Source organism: Bombyx mori, chromosome 1 (assembly GCF_030269925.1).
Source record: "Bombyx mori chromosome 1, ASM3026992v2".
NCBI classification, from domain to species: Eukaryota; Metazoa; Arthropoda; class Insecta; order Lepidoptera; family Bombycidae; genus Bombyx; species Bombyx mori.
In genome coordinates this window covers 8252889-8271311 of record NC_085107.1, presented here as the reverse complement: position 1 = coordinate 8271311, position 18423 = coordinate 8252889, and the positions used below count along the sequence as shown (strand labels likewise).

General features: G+C 33.6%; 1 protein-coding gene across 3 annotated transcripts in view; it reads right to left on the bottom strand.

The window, feature by feature from the left end:
* LOC101741260 (carboxyl-terminal PDZ ligand of neuronal nitric oxide synthase protein) overlaps nucleotides 1-18423 on the bottom strand; it is a 166661-nt gene that overhangs the window by 10085 nt on the left and 138153 nt on the right. For all 3 annotated transcript variants that reach the window (XM_012693629.4, XM_062668593.1, XM_012693628.4), the window contains 4 exons: nucleotides 14630-14780; nucleotides 9680-9831; nucleotides 3991-4230; nucleotides 1116-1250 (listed from right to left, as the gene is read on the bottom strand). In XM_012693629.4, coding sequence (XP_012549083.1) covers nucleotides 1116-1250; nucleotides 3991-4230; nucleotides 9680-9831; nucleotides 14630-14780 — 678 coding nt within the window. The remainder of the gene's footprint in view (nucleotides 1-1115; nucleotides 1251-3990; nucleotides 4231-9679; nucleotides 9832-14629; nucleotides 14781-18423) is intronic.

Genomic DNA, 18423 nt, shown 5'->3' with positions numbered 1-18423 from the left:
AGTAGATTCAGTAATTCATGTATCTATTTATGTTATAATATACATGTACATCTAACATCTTTTTAGTAAGATTTTAGATTTGCTTTTAGAAGATGTTTTGCATTAAACTTCAGTTTTAGTTTAACTGTGTTATTCAGAGTAAGTGGCGATTCTAATTACAGCTTTAACTCAATAAGTAACTCATTATATAACCAACAGGTTAACAATATTTACTACACTTGATACTTGGTGTTTTCTGTTAAGTAAATGACTGTAGGAAGTATTTGATTTATTTAAGTCTAAAGTGTTTGCCTTTAGTAATAACTAAACGGATACAGGGGATAAAGAAATCGTTCCCAAAAACAAAAGTAATGCTCATTATTTCATAAGCGATAGCATTGAAAACAGCGCAATCAATAAATTGGATATTTTACAAATGTTAACTTACTAAATGTAGTATATTTTAAAATTTACTGAATAGTTCACACAATGCTGAGCTATGTTATTGCACTTTCGTTTTCGGGGACAGTTCTCTAATAACCTGCTCAATGATTGCATATTCACAGGCAAATTAAAAGCACAATAAAACATAAAACTTAAAATTAACGTATGCACGTAAATAATAAACATTCAAAATTTAAGAATATAACTAAGCAACACAACTAGTACAAAAAATAATAATAAGCAAAACAGTTTTTTTTTTCACAATATTATTATGTAATGTGAACTTAGTATGTAATTTACGATTTTGTGATATCAAGCATGCCGTTTAAATTGCAAATAACACAAACAATTTAATATGTGCATATAGGTAAAGGAGTTACACATTAAAAAAAAAATCGGTCATAAAATAAAACAGATCTACAAGATGAGTATTTGGAAGCTGAATAAAAAGGTAAAATCTTAGAACACAGATAAAAAATGTAATCCTATGAGATTTTCAAGTGCATCAAACACCTACGTGAAACTATAAAATCGGTAGATAGTAAAAAAAAAAAATTTTTTAAATATTCATTTGTAAATTTACCATAGTGAAAATTATTAAAAATTGGTTCAACAGAATGATTTTCAAAATCTCATATGATTCAAGTACATAAATGAAATGAAAGGATTTTATTTTTTATAAGAAATCGTACCTGAGGTAAGAGCGTCAGTTGTTGCGCGTTGATTGGACGCGAGGAGCCTTTCTCGCGTTCTTGCAGGTGAGCCACCAGTGCAGAGATGTGCTCAAGCAACTCCTTGTTGTGAACTAAGAGCTGATGAGTACGAGCCTGGAAAACAATGTCAAGTATTCAATATTGACAACAGAAAGTTCATTGTTAATATGTATAAGGAAACGGCCTCAAGAATAGTAATAAATTTTTGAAAATGCATGATACATAATCAAAGACTTGTTCAAAATACCTGAATAACTTACGAAAATGATTGATTGAAGAAATTATTAATATAATTTAAAGTTTCTAAATTAAGTAATCCACCATTGATTGATAACAAGTTGTTTTTTTTAAATAAGCGAATAATTATGAAGCGTTAAACAAAAAATTAAGACATTAATACGTTTTTTATTAATATTGTATGTAATTCTATGAAATTGAAAAAAATAATCAAACATAGTAGATTAAAATTTATGGCATAGGCAAATAGAGTCGTTTACTTTTTGTTTTTTTTCTTCGACTGTGACCATTGTCGGCCGTAATTAAAACTACTTTTGAGTTTATACTCGCGTATAAACGCAATATATATTATTTCGGAAGATTCGAATATTTATAAACGAGTACGTATTTTCACTGTCTTTGGTTGTATTTATATATTTGAATCTGAAAATTGTGAAGGAATGTTTGTTTAAGCATTACATAATTAAAATAAAGAAGCCTCCATTTTTTTTTCGGGCGCGAATCTTGTATCGATTTATAATTTTTAGCATCATCCAAATTGCACGATCGGCTTTAAATATAAAATCATAATAAATATTTTTTTTAAGATTTCATTTATCAAAAAGTCAATAGTTATTAAAATCATGCTCTTCACGAGCTATTTTTTAGGATTACTAATCATTATAAAATAACTAGACATAGTTCTGGTGAAATGAAAATTTAATTTTGAATAAAATTAATAACATCGCTCTCGAGATTATAATCATGTTAATTTTGTTTGAACGAACGCACATCTAATGCATTTGACGTTGGTAATCAAAACACGAACTAATGTGATGAAAAATAAATTACGGGATATTTTGAATTGGAAATTGGCATGAATCTAGAGAAATTTTCTGAAACACATGTTTTATAGTTTCAATTTAACGTCAGATATCATATAAAGCAAATATCATTTTAATGTGACCACCACAGCTTTAACCGCAAGATAAATGCCAAAAATAATCAATAACTGAAACAAATGAGGACTACTCCCGACAAATATAAATCCGTACTTTCATCAAATATTATAATAAAATCATGCGATCGTTTGAAAGAAGTAAAATTAATAAGTAAAATTCAAATTGATAACATTGCAATAATGCTATTACAATTCTGATTTCGATTCTGATATATATATATATGTTATATTTATAATATAAATACGCAAACAAAATGCTTGACTGTGTGGTTATTTTCGATCTACAAATAGATCTTCTATAATAACAATTCAACCGATTTATGTATACATTTTGGTGACTTTAGAGCTAGTAAATGTATTCAGGAAGTCATCTGTTTCAATAAACTCTTGTATTGTCGCCAAAATACGGCATGTTCCAACAATATGCCTGCTTAAATTTTATAGAATTTTTGAGGATTTATTTATAACGGGTTTCGAAATCACATGCCACTAAAATATAATATTAAACATAAAAATTGCGCTTCCTCAATGTTTGGGAGGTCCACTTTCCTCAATAATTAATGGAATCATTACAAGTACGGATACTGTACAGTATTTTTTTATTGCCTTTGTCGGCAGATGAGCATACGGCCCACCTGACGGTAAGTGGTCACCGTCGCTCATGGACGTCAGCAGTGCCAGGGGCAGAGCCAAGCCACTGCCTACCATTAAGTACTCTCCGCAAGCCTCGTTTGAAGAAGGATATGTGTGAATATGTGAAACACACTGTCGATGAACGCAGCGGTTCCAGATAATATGGATGAACTCTGATCCGATGGCGAGAGGTGCGATGATAAAAAGGAGATGAAAGGATCATCTCGAATAATTCCTCAGAGCATTCTCCATGGAGCACGCGGTATAAAACACACAGAGAGAACCGAAGTCTTGAAATTACCGTAAATAATTCATGTTTTTTTTAATTTATTTGTCATTAGTGAGCCGTTATAGGTTTAATAATACTAGTGGTCTCCCGGTAGTCGAAATTCGACTATAATTATTAATTTATTACTGGTTGTAGGACCTCTTGTGAGTCCGCGCGAGTAGGTACCACCGCCCTGCCTATTTCGGTCGTGAAGCAGTAATGCGTTTCGGTTTGAAGGGTGGGGCAACCTTTGTAACTATACTTGAGATCTTAGAACTATTTCAAGGTGGGTGGCGCATTTACGTCGTAGATGTCTATGGGCTCCAGTAACCACTTAACACCTGGTGGGCTGTGAGCTCGACCACCTATCTAAGCAATAAAAAAAAATTATAAATTTGAATATTATAATGGTTCTATGTTCAAAGACTTTACTACTTTAATCACAGATTTCGCTAAGGCTACAATAAAGACAAATAGTATTTTAGAAAAACAATATTAATCTATTCACAACTTGGCCAGACTTTAACAATAAACAAAAGAATATAATAATATATGCCTGTGGGTGTATCAAATACATGTTGGTGTGTGTAATGTTTTCTTTATTGGTTTAATGTATTATTTATGTATTACTTTAAAAAAATATTAGCATTGTGCACTCCTTCTCTATATTCTCTATAAATGTGGAAAATTTCATACTCCTCCGTCCGCCCCATTTTCGTAAAAACGGGGAACAAAGATTTTACTTTACGTATTATTATATAGATTGTACGTCTTACCTGAGCTTCGCAGCGAGCAGCCTGTTCGGCGGCGAGTTGATCACGTAGCAACAATAGTTGAGCCACAGCCGCCCGCGTCTGTTGGGCTTGTTGCTCGAGACGTTCGCGCAACAGTTGCAGTTGATGTTGCGCACTGAGCGGGGTCGCGGACTCGCCAACGACGTCCGCGTCAGGTATGTCCACTTTAGTCACGCATTCCGGTAAATCTGGCAGATTTATTCCCGGTGTTGGAACGATACGCTGAAACACGTTTATTCTGTTAGAATTCATTGGGTTCTAATTAACGTTCATAATGATTAAATGTTTTGCGTTTTGGTACGTTGATTTGTAATTTGTGTAGGTCGGTACGTTATGTTTACTTAAAACGAGCCAAGCTAATGGCTAGTGTACATATTTGATTTAAAATTATATCTAAGCGCGCGGGTCAGGACTTATAGTACTATTGCGGACTTGTAAGAGTTTACATACTACTAATACCGAAAACTTTAGTGGGCGTCAAAAAAATTGTTAACATATGAACATTGTATTACCATTGCTTCAAATTCAAAACTAGGGAGACTACTCTGTAGGAGACTTTACTCTCTCATTATCTTAGGATAATGTTTAAGTTACTTTGTTTACGTGTTAAACATGTTTGATAACTCCCTCTATACACGTAAACATGGAACGTAACATGAAACACCAAGGGTTGAGTTGAGTTCAATAAAGTCCCCTGACGCCGACCCAAAATTAATACGAAATTAAAAAAATACTAAAATTTTAATACACGTAGAGACTTTGAAAACCATAACCAAAGTAAATACAAAGGATTACGTTCTGTGAACCATAAACGATTGATATAACAACCTTTAATATAAACTCAGATTGAATAAAAATGAAATTAATGTATGTAGGTACGGATCCAATCAAAAAGATCTACACATTTAGCTATTAGGCCGTGTAATGTTAAATTTAGTGACGTCTTAATTCACATTCAGACGTTTATTTTTACGTTTGTAGTTTTGTCAATAGTATACGTGTTTGATTTACTACTCGACTGTTATACAGCTTGCACGGTGTATACATTTCGTGTCTAGAATTTAGGAGGTGCTGACAGATAGACAGACGGACTCCGGCTTGTTGTATGTAAATATGGACCGTTTACGGATTGCAGCCAATTACGCTGCACTTGAAGTGCCTACTGTAAATAAATATGGCTCATATCACAACGTTTAGTCAATCACAAGAGTTGCAAATGTTTGTTTTCTTTTTTTAACAAAATTAAGACTTGTTTTTAGCTTTCGATATTTTCCGAAGAGATTAGATATTTTTTTACTGATTTAAAATTAAAAATAAAGGTGTTCTTCTATGTTTTAATTTCATTGAAGGTGTGTATGCATACCGTTTACTTAATTGTAAGGGAACTTTGTCGCTCATGGGTATAACCAGAGCTATATACTAAAATACTGTACCTAAAATGTTCGATCACCAGTAAAATTTCCAGTAAAAGCATTTTCTTGACTGACATTTAAGTTTTCTAATATCACGATTATCTTTTTATAGTTTATTCTAAACTCCAAATCCTATAAATTGCGAGACGACTTTAATCCTTTGTTTATTGTAGTTTTAATTATAGGTTTTGTTTAATAATTTTTATATAATGAATAACAAATTTATTAAAATTGAAATGAATCTATGAAAATTTATTATACTCATTTAATTAATTGAAATTAAAATAATTGAAATTAAATTAATAAATTACAGTAATTTATTCGCAGTAATTTATTTTCGGTAGGCAGCGGCTTGGCCCTGCCCCTGGCATTTCTGAAGTCCATGGGCGACGGTAACCACTCACCATCAGGTATGCTCGTTTGCCTACAAGGGCAATAAAAAAAAGTCACATTATTCTTGTTGGCATTTCAGGGAAAGTTGTATATAACTCTGTAGTTTAGGAATTTCAACAAATCAATCGCTCATGACAATTCATTAAATCTTTGCCAGAGACTGACTGTTTCAAAACATTTTCTGTCGTACAAAAATCGATTTATCTTTAAGTTTGTTTACACGACATGTCCTATATTTCTCTTTGTGATAACAAGCAGTCCCGAACGTAATTAAAGCTGCTCCATCTATAAACATTGAATATACTCGTATATACAAGAAATCTGGAAACTCGCAACATTTAAATTTTTTACAATCAAATAAACTATACAGCAGCTACGCTACTGTTTTTAAAATACGCGACTTAATGTCGTGACGCATGTATTCATTTCAATTTTAATTAAATTTCAATCTATTTCTAAAGCAAAAGTAAATAAATAGTGTCCATTACAAAATACTAAGTAATTAACCGAAACTTTTAAAGCTACTGAATTAGCATAAAGAAATGTGTTAATTTAGTTGAATTGTTTAGTTGAATTTTCAAGCAGAGCAAGTGTTAAACTTAAATTTATATGAAATACTATAGTTTTTGTAGAAAGATCAGAATTTCGGATAGTCCAAGATCTGATTTAGATCAATTTTCTGATAAATGGGTACACTTTCCAAGGTATGAGAAATATTATTTAAAATAAAATGCTAACCGGAACTGTAACTATTTTTCTGGCAACATTTTGAAGCAGTAAAGAGGAAGAATAAATTAGTAGATTGTGACTATTTTTACTTTATTTCTACTAAGATCATAGAGAAAATAATTCTGAGCAATCTAAGATCAATATATGTAATCCTCTTACTGTTCAAAGAATTTGACAGAAGCGCCATAAGCTGTATTCAGCTAATTTGAGGCAGAATTCAATACAAATATGTAGTATTAAGCCTTTTACAAAACGTATCATACCAACTTCAAGGTCACTTAAAATCAAGAGAACCTAATAGTGAAATACTACAGATATACTTATTCACTTGCCCTCAAAATTATTCAGTTGGAACCTCTCGATAAAAAAATTCCAAAAAAATCAATTTGTTTTATAAATTTAAAACCAATATATTTCAGCTACCGCTATTTTAAGTTAAGTATGTGTAAACTCTTAAAACAGGTTAAGTTAGTGACTAACCTAAATAATCTCCTAAAATACTTACTAGCGATTTCGTAAGATGCTAGTATACATAGAATGCTGATTCCTATGCTAACAACCTAATAATTATGCGATTATACACATCCACTTAATGCCTGCTTCTCTTTCTATCTTCGCTTATATAAAAAGAAAATTTATTGGATTCTCGCTTCAATTACGTATTCACGTCAGTAGACACTGCGAACGCATTTGAGAGCTTCGGCAGATAGCACGGAATCCAAGACATTGGTATGCCGATACTATTATTATGGTTTTGATTTATGGAATGCTCCTCGGAATCGACGCGGGAGAGCGATAACTGTGAGTACTCGAGACTATTTTCAGTGCGGATAATATAATAATGCAACTATTTTTATCTTATCTTTTGGTATGCTGACTACTATTAAACAAAAGTCGAATAATTCACGGGTAAATGTTACGTTGTGGCCGTAAACATTGTAGATGTAAGTGAAAAACGTAATTTTGTACTATGTAATTTATAGATAAATAATTCACGTGCATGGAACATGAAATATTCTAAAGTTAACATTTTTTTTTATCTAAAAGTATATTCTTAAAATAATTAGGTGCTGATTGAATTAGCAAACATAAATAAAATGTTCCGTTGAACATACGTGTAATAGAGCAGGTTTGGTTGTAGCGTTTCGAATAGTTTTTAATGTCGGATGGAAATGGAGAGACTACACCACGACCCAATTTAATCAGTCACTGGAGCGTGAATGTCGCTGCTCGCTTTGAGACGTGTGACTGAAGTCTTAATTGTATTGTAACAGTGAATACTCGACCTACCTACTTTACCTAGTGCATTACTGCTTTATGTCAGATATGCCGACAGTTACACCAGACTTTTACTGGTGGTACTCTTGAGTCCGTACGGGTAGGTACTACCACCCTGCCTATTTTTGCCGTGAAGGAGTAATGCGTTTCGGTTTGAAGGGTTGGGCAGCCGTTGTAACTATACTGAGACCTTAAAACTTATATCTCAAGGTGGGTGGCGCATTTACGTTGTAGATGTCTATTGGCTCCAGTAACCACTTAACACCAGGTGGGCTCTGAGCTCGTACCCATTTTAGTAATTAAAAAAAAACTCCTGAGGATAGACAATATGCGACAATAGAAGTCGGAGGCGGAGCCAGTATTTTCTCTATATCTGGGATCTGGATATATAATACTTATTCTTGTAGGGTAAGTATTTTCGATATTTATAACGTAAAAGAAAATTCTAGTTCGGCCTTGTAGTATGAAATAAAATATGCAATTTTTGAACTTGGTTTTTTTTATTGCTTAGATGGGTGGACGAGCTCACAGCCCACCTGGTGTTAAGTGGTTACTGGAGCCCATATACATCCACAACGTAAATGCGCCACCCACCTTGAGATATAAGTTCTAAGGCCTCAAGTAAGTTACAACGGCTGCCCCACCCTTCAAACCGAAACGCATTACTACTTCACGGCAGAAATAGGCAGGGTGGTGGTACCCACCCGCGCGGACTCACAAGAGGTTCTATCACCAGTAATTTCGCAAATTATAATTTTTGCGGGTTTGATTTTTATTACACGATGTTATTCCTTCACCGTGGAAATCAATCGTGAACATTTGTTGAGCACGTATTTCATTAGAAAAATTGGTACCCGCCTGAGATTCGAACATCGGGTGCATCGCTCAACACGAATGCACCGGACGTCTTATCCCTTAGGCCACGACGACTTCAACTGGTTTTCTATGGCTTACGTTAGTTTATACAGGATGTTGTTTCTGCACCGTAAATGTTCATAAACAGAATTAGAATACAACTTTCCACATCTAATACTGAGAATCAGTAGCTGCCAGGATTACTAGGATAATTAACCGACCTATTCATTTATTTAATAGGGCTACGAGTGTCAAACTGTCAGAATTTATGTCAGTTTTGAAGAAGCACAATTATTTAACCGAATACTATTAAACATTACAAGCAAACGGAAGCGAGGGAGTCAAGATAATACACCTCCGCAGTAAAATGTGACTCGTAAATCTCCTATGTCCATTCAGTAGATTAATTGTCGGAAGCAATATTCACAATAGTCATGAAGATATTGTTCAAATACGTTTAAAAAGAGGAAAAGTAAAAGATTTCTTAATAAACAAAAAAATTGAATCAGCCGCGAGACTATAATGTGATATAATTGATTAACAATTCTAACACTCTAATTTAAGGTATGAAGTAAACAATTCTAAAAACGTGATTTACTAGGAATTCTTTATACATGTGTAGCTGGTAAAAAAGATGTAATTACCAAACTATATAAATATTATATTATTTTACTAGCGGAGACGCAAATGAACTCACAAATTATCAAGCATTGAGCCGATACCGGATTTAATAGATATCACAGATTATCGTCGGAATCAGTGGAAATTATAATATCATCTCTTAATCTTTGTGGAAGAATTGTGTTGTGTATGAAAACAGCTGACTTCTTCGACCTGAAGATATAGAAATACGTAATACTTCACAAGAGACGTCTACGAAGCAGTATCCTCGTAAAATCCTTAAAGAGCGTATTCATTCTTTCTGGTAACGTCGTTATGTGGCTTTCTGGGTTTTGTCCTGAAAACGTACTCCCCACGTTTTGTTCTTCTAACCAAACATTTACCTGAGGAGAACGTTTTCCCTCCTTCCTCGGTGGTGGCGGCAGGAGATCCAATGTTTTGGGACGAGTCGGTTCCTCTTTCCCTCCAACAGCTCCTTCTTCAACCACGACCTTCGACGTAGAAGCAGCACCAGACTCACATTCTGACGGTCCTTCTGTTGGCAATTTTTTTATTAGATTTTATTTATTCATGATGGTGATGACTTATAGATAAAAAGACTCGAACTAGTCAAGAACGACACGAGTGCTATTTATTTTAACACATAAAAAGATCGCAATCGTAATGTGGCATAGCTAAGTGCTTACATTGGTGACCACAGTGATAAATAATAATAGATTAGAGTATAGCAAAACGGTAATAAAATACATGTCAGCGACAAAAATGAAATATGTCGCTGGTTTGGAAGAAAAAATGTCACAGGTATCTAATCAGAGAACGAAAGGGAGATAGAGTTAGAGATGATGAGGGAGGAAGAGAAATAGATAGGGAGAGAGAGAAAGAGATAGAGATAGAGAGAAAAGGAGATAGGGACAAAGAGATAAATAATTTTAATAGCTGTAAGGAGTGTTTTCAATTTCAAGTACCCACATAACGACATTTGTGAAATATGTAGGTATCACGCGTTCTGGGATTCGCCCAAAATCACAATAATCCCAAAAAAAAAACGAAATCTAATATGCACATGGCTCTTTTTGTAATCGCTTCTTTATTTACCCGTTTGTTTACTTACTCGTATATCATTAATAGAGGGACATATTTTAGTAAGTATTTTCAAATTCTTAAGTCTTATTTTAAAACAAAAAGCATTTCATATTGCTTATTACATTAAGTTTATTTAGTGAACTAAGAAGAATACGTCTATCCGTTCTTTTTCTTGAAATACACACTTCGTTAGTTTGTTATGATTTTGTAGTGCTGAAATCCGTAAACAAAAAACGTTTACTTCACGTTCATAGATCCAGTGTGAAAAATTGAGACAAACAATATGGAAGGAAATACGTTATACTATAATGCTTATATTTGGGCTTCAATATTTAAATGATCTCACGGCGCCCGCAATGTGCTGCTCGCCTTTAGGTATTATATCGTCACTGCAAAACTGAGGCTGACTGACTAATCCGCTTTGCGAAACGTGGTCGAGAGAGATGGATATTTTACTGTACTAGAGATATTTTATTGTACTGCTTGCAAAAAGCAACTTGAACTGTTTGAACGTACACTCAGATGATTCATGTCTGTTATAGCTTATTGATAAATGTTTTTTATTATTGTTATTATTTTATTAATACCAATATATTCCGCATTGCACGAGGCTCTGGATGAATTTAAAAGCGACCAAGTTAGCCCGTGAGTCTGGTCGGTCGTAACGGGGAAAAGGATTAAATAATAAATTAGTGTAAACGAAGGTAAAGTCGTCGCGATTATACTAGTAGCACCAGCTGTGTTACATGATGCGGATGTCATAAAGCGATACATAAAAGCTAATTATAAAACACCCACATGAGAAGCGAAAAAAGAAAACCCGCTTTGTGCCAATGGCGGATCCAGGGGGGGGGGGGTCATGGGGGTCATGACCACCCCCTGAGCTGGTTCCAGGACTTAGGTGGACCACTAATTGAATATAATGATTTTATTTATATATTTTGTTACCATACAGATTTTATGTAACTACATACTTTCAATATTTAATTAATTTAATATAATATAATAACTTTGTATAATGGCAAACGTTTGGGAACGAACGCATCAAAATTTGACTATGTGACCCCTCCTGCCGCCAAAGCTGGATCCGCCCTTGTGCCACATAATATGCCGACTTTGTGTAAACAGCTCTTTGTGTAACAGGACTATCCACCTCACTAGGGGTGGGGTGTATAATAAAGCGCACGCTCGCGCTGTTTCACCATCGTTTCCACCATTTCTGCCGCAAATTTTACTACGCATACTTCGAGCTCATGTGTCGAGGCGTGTGGTAGCGTTCACAATTTAATATCTATGGACCACTGTAACCATTAGGCGCCTGGTGAGGGGTTTGTTCGTAAGTCCATTTGAAGGTCATTTTTTTTTTGGATGTATGTGTAATTTTAATTTTCAGAAGGTTTTTTTAAGAGGCTGTATATTAAAATTGTTATTAGTATCTCATTCTGTTATACTTTTTTTTGTCAAACGGTAATATAGTGTTCAAGATTATTGGAAGCAAATTAAAAAGTAATGAACTAGCGGACATGTTTAGAACGATACCAACTATCCCTGGGTGTTCACCACACACTCGCCCTATGGGTAAATTGAGAACAATCTATATATTAATACGTGAAGCAAAAACGTTGTATCCCTTTTTACGAAAATTGCACGGACGGAGGACTATGAAATTTTCCACACTTACAGAGAATATAGAGAAGAAGTGCACAATGCTAATATTCTTTTAAAATAATGCATAAAAGATACATTAAATCAATAAAGAAAACATTACACACACTACCATGTATTTGACGCACACAAGCATGCATCATGCATACTATTTATTGTCAAACTTTTGTTCTTGACGTCTGTTGTCCAATTGAGAATAGATTAAATATTGTTTGTCTTTGTTAATATTTTTTATAGTGTAGTCTTGGCGAAATTTGTGATTATAGAAGTATAAAATACAGTCATAATAGTGTACAAACTTACATTTCCAATTAATTATAGTCGAATTTCGACTACTGCGGGACCTCTAGTTAGAGTAAATATACGAGTATTTAAATTGTTATTTAAACTCATAATTAAAATGTAGTTCATACTGATGCGTTTTGTATAAATACGTTTACCGGTTGCCAAAGCTACACTAGTTTACGATAAGTCGTAACGTCGTGACTCGTCGTTTTAAATATCTTTACAATCTCGACAAAACAAAAAATAGTTAATATTTATGATAAAACAGAATTATATATATAGAATATTGAATTATATATTATATATATATAGAACTAAATCCAACAATTGAAAATAGAGGAACTGCTCATGGCATAGAATCCTTATAGCTTTTTTAGGACGGGTGCTTTTAGGCTTGAGCGGGGAAACCCTTAAAGCTCACAACTTTCTGAAGGCTGCGCAGGAGGCCTAGCTTCCATCATCGAATCGGATTCGCGATTTAAAAATCAAGTTAGAAACTGAGTATTCAATTTCATATCAAACTCTTCAAGCTCGATGACTTGTGCTCCGGGCTAATAGCGTTAGAACTACCAGCCACCGACAGCACTGAGAGTTGATCATATGGATCCAACAGGTCATGTCGATGGAAAATACATTGTAACATTGATATTTTTTTTAAAATATTTCTTTAATTTTTTTTCCTTTTTGATGCACAAAACCAATTACAATCATAGAAATTAATTAAAATTAATCTAAACTTACTATTTCTTTAATTATTTTTTTCCTTTTTGATGCACAAAACCAATTACAATCATAGAAATTAATTTAAATTAATCTAAACTTACAGTTCTAAGAACCGAATGAATACAAAAACTTTAGACGAATCCGTACAGAATCGATGTTTAGACAAAGCAAACCATTTTTATTCTTTTTATAACTGTTTTATTTTGACATACAATTATTTCGCGAGTTCATATTCTGATTCTGCTTAAAGTATTTAACCTTCCTATAAAGAAGATTATTTTACGTTAATGAGCTTACAAATCAAAATAAAAAAGAGTAGGTAAGTCAATTTGCCGACTTTTGTAGCTTAGTAACTTTGGGTTGGCCCAGAGTTTTTAAGCAATCTCTAAATCCGAAAAAAAGCTTATTATTCTTCCTAGCAACTAGCAGAGAATAGCAGTAAACAATTTAATTACGATAAGTTATGATTAAATTACGAGTTTATTTGTATATCCATATTTACAATATTTAAGGGAGTGAATATTAAATTTACAGTTTATTTATACGCTGAACAACAACTTAATTCAAGGAAAATAACTATTTAGTTTTCAATAGGTTTTGTTCTATTTAATTTTATACGATAATTTTATACGAATAATTAAGATTAACACTATTCGTTATTTTCGGTACGTTTATATTCTGGTAATCACTTTAAACACAGTAACTAATTTGAGCCCTTTATCCAAACAGCAGAAAATGTTCAAAGAAAGTAGCCTGAACTCATATAACCGGAGTTCAAAATAATAAATATATTTGCGGTGAACGAGCTATCTATTTTTAGTCCACGGCCTAGGTGATAATAAACCACCCATATAAAGGTCTTAGTCTAAGTAACTAACAACTAACTAATTAGTCAAGTCTGAACTGTAAGTTAAGAAAGAACAGAAATATTTTACATAAAATAAGTATGTATCAAAATATTTATTTTCAGAACGTAACAAGTTTTACTATTCGTTAATTTTATACTCGTAATCTTTTTTATGTAGTAATCGTATGTTATGATTTGAAGCGCCAATTAGAAGCGGATTGTACATTTTAATGTTGATTATGTGTTTAGATTATGTTATAAAATTATGGGATAACGCTATAAATCACGATGTATTCTAGGAAAATAACAAGTATAGTTTCGTTTGCCGTCAACGTATTATTTACGCGAGCCGACAAAAAAATTAAAATACGTACGTATTTTTCACGAAAAAATTTATCACTGTGGCCACATTAATAATATTCGCATAGCAAACAGTCGCTGGGCATTTATTTCGCTGTGATGAATTTCGCAGGTATCCGTGTGTGTGGCGTGTAATGGCGCCGGTCACTATTACTATGTAGGATCGTGTTGAAAAAAAAAACGACTGAAAAACATAGCGACAACGCGGACGTTAAACGCAAAAACTAAAATGAAAAATGAGCGCAGGTTTCAGAAAAAAAAAAATCACAAACGCAAAGATTTCGTTGCATAATAACTCAGAAATTCTTCTTTAAATTAAGATTATTAGTCACGTGAATGTGATAATAAATCTGCTAGAATTTTGTCAAACCTTTCGAGACGGGAGCATCACTGCAGCTGGCCACAGGTTCATCGACGGCAGAAGAAGTAGATGGAGCTGGCTGCTCTGGAGAATTGTTCTGCATCTTGTGGCATACTTCAAAGGCTTGCCCGACAGTACGCACGATCCGCATGGCCTGACTCTGCGGACAACGTAACGCCGATAAACAAAACACATTCAAAAATATTCTAAAAGACCATCACTATAACCGTGCTTTACAGGTATAAATATTTACTTTCCGTCCAAATGTTTAAAAAAAAAAATCTTTTTGCGTGAAATAAACGCGAACGATCTCATACAAAATGCACAAAAGTGGGTTGGATTCGATTACCTTGTGTTCGCATCTGAAAAACGATGAATCTTTTTTATTTCTGTTAACGAGTAGACGCTCACAGACCACCAGGAGTTAAGGTCACGTCACGGTCGAATGAAAAGCTTTAATTAATTTAGGCTTGCAGAGTATGGGAAGTTTAAAATGGATATAATTAAAATATAGTTTTTTAAACTTTACAAACTGCTGCACTAAGTATAACTTCGCTTTAATATGGTTTTTGTAGTTTATAGTAATCCGCGCTTCCGGCTATAATATAACATGAAACTGACCATGCAATGTATCTATGAGCCTTCAACTACTTTGCACTAAAGATAAATCGATACTATTGTAGTTGTTTGTGAGTTCTGCTCTAATTACTCATACAGTCTGACGTGATCTTAGATTTCATTAGATTTATACAAACTATAGCTAAATGACGAATAATTCTTAGAATAAATCTTGTGTATTATTTCATTTCATCGTGCTGATGTCGAATGAATGGACATTGATTAATCGTAAAAATATAAACATGTCGTTTTAGTATGTGTACTCTTTAATGTCATAAATACCATAGATATTTGTCCTTGTGTTTGACAGTTTATTTTTTTCAGTTTAGCTCTTAAAACTTATGATTTCAAATTAAAAAAAAAATATGATTTCCAAAATAAAAAGAGTAAGAATTGCGAATTGTGTGACGTTTGAGAAGATTTCAATTTTGGGAATTTAACAAATTTTCGTGCATTCAAAAATCTATTAGCTGTTATGTTAATATGGCGCCATCTAATTTTTAATACAACGATTAAGGATCCGACGAAATTTACTGAAGATCGAGTTATTCGCACTAACGCAATTTATTCTTAGATAAAATTGTTTAAACTGCGAGGAGCGGGAATTTACATTCAAGAAAAACGTATATTTTTTGTGGTCAACCCAGTTTTGAACTGTGAAGTTTCTAAGACTGGTCACTAAAAGCCGATTTCGGTTTAATTTAAAACTCGTCAGAGCTCAATGTGATAAAATAACACATAATGGAAATACAGAGGGATAGTACTACGAATATTTCACAAAAGGGCATAAAAGGGTGTGGATCCGCTCCGGCGTGGGAGATGACATATGTTTAATTAATGTTCCTCATTCAACCAGAGTAACAGCGAAGCGTGAGAATTAAACGAATCACAAGCATTATGTTCGACATCAGATAGGCTATTACGGCGCGTGTGTTTACAAATTTGAGTGACTTTAATAATTATAATAGTATTTAAGGTAAAAATTACTATCGTTGTAATCAATAAAATGACACTTCAAAAGCGAAAAGCGACACTCAAATGTCAATCATTTATCGTTTTCATGCATTAAAACTGTATAATTTCAAAACTTACTAATTTTACAGGAGAGTGTTTTAAAAGTTTAACATGTGATATTTTTAATATAAATCATCTTTGCAAAATTATTTTTTTATTTTTTACCAGTTACATTATCTGTCTTTTAAAGTAAAATAAAATTATCTATTTAATTTTGTTAATAGTACATAGTCAAAACATAGGTAAACTAAAAAAAAAAGAAACTAAACTATGCTCTTTTGACAGTATTTATGAGAAAAATACTGGTGGTACCAAATAATTCCGCATATTAACCCAATTTCGAATATTTTTTGGAAATTGTACACTTTTAATGCGAAAATATAATAATATTATAATAAGGATAATAATTTAGTCTGCGATAAAGTGAGATAGAATACTTCTGAAGATCCCACTTCTATCACATGTGAACTGCACATACGCTTTTTTGGAAGAAAAACTGCTTTATCGTCGTTGTTATATTCGAATTCCGATGACAGGAAAATGACAACTCCACGAAAACACATCTGCAGGACTTAGAGATAATGATATCTAATACTTCTGAAGGTGAACAGCAAATATGTTTCAGACAGATTACTTTAGTGGATTTCATTTATCTACGTAACCTTTTACTGTTGCTTTTCGTCCTCCATTAACAATTGTAATGGACGGGAAAATTCAGCATCAAGCAGCTGTTTCGCTTATTGACAGATAGATACTTCGCTTGACTGTCAGTGTCAAGCCGTAAAAAAATTATCAATGATTACAGCCGATTGAGTTTATGTCATTAATCAGCAAGTGTTAGTTCACTAGGAAGGGTTATACCGCGTCACGTTTAATTGTTTTGCCTTAACTTCTAATATCATCAGAAACAATAAAAATTACTCTTATTTTTCATAAGATTATAAATTTACTTTAGTACACAGACAAGCCCACAGCCGACCTGATGAAATGTGATCACTATCTACTATGGTTTGTCAAGTAGATCCACTAGGTTAATTTTTTTTGTATAAATGCTCTCGTAAAATGCAACTAATTGTTTTATCTCTAGCTTCCGACGTCAGAACAAGATGACTGAAGACCAGTAGATTTTGGGTAATATTAAAAAAAAATGTAAATCGAAAGATATACGATAGGCTTTATACAGTACATACGTCTGACACACTGTATTTTTCTTGATATTTTCATGGATTGATAACTACATTTTAGTGACCGTTTTATAATAATAACTTGGCTGTGTAGTCGGCCCAGAATAACTTCATTATATTTCATCCCGTGGGTGTCGTAAAGGCGACTGACACGGGACAATGGACAGCACTGTTCCCTGAGTATTATAGCAGGGTAATGCGATCGCTAATCGCATTTACAGGTGGAAAAGCGTCTTGTAAGACCGCACGGGTAGGTATCTCCCATCCAGCCAAGTTTCTCTTAATATTGTCTAGTATGTTTGTCATCGGGGTCTATTACACATAAGCAGTAAACTATTTTTGAGTTATTGTTATTGCTTAGATGGACGAGCTCACAGCCCACCTGGTGTTAAGTGGTTACTGGAGCCCATAGACATCTACGACGTAAATGCACCACCCACCTCGAGATATAAGTTCTAAGATCTCAAGTATAGTTACGACTGCCCCACCCTTCAAACCGAAACGCATTACTGCTTCACGGCATAAATAGGCAGGGTGGTGGTACCTACCCGCGCGGACGCACAAGAGGTCCTACCACCGGCAATTACGCAAATTAAAATTTTTCGGGTTTGATTTTTATTACACGATGTTATTCCTTCACCATGGAATAGCAATGGACGACGATTTTTAAAATTTGTACGGTTCTTTATTAAATGGACAGACCCATTACAATGAGTTTCAGTTGAATCGAAAACAGATACATAGTCGCAACATAACAGTTAAGCTTTGTGTATCGAACTGTAAGAGATAGCAATAACAAAATTCACGTTCGCGGACACAGATTATATTCAGTGTTTGACAGTAAATTCGAAACTTTGTATGCTCCGCTCACGTGAGTGTGTAGATAAAGCTAATGGGAACGTTAGCAATATTCATTTACGCACTCTTGTTTGCACAAGGCCTCATATCTTCAAGGTGGTTGGCCACAACCACGTTGTGATATGTATC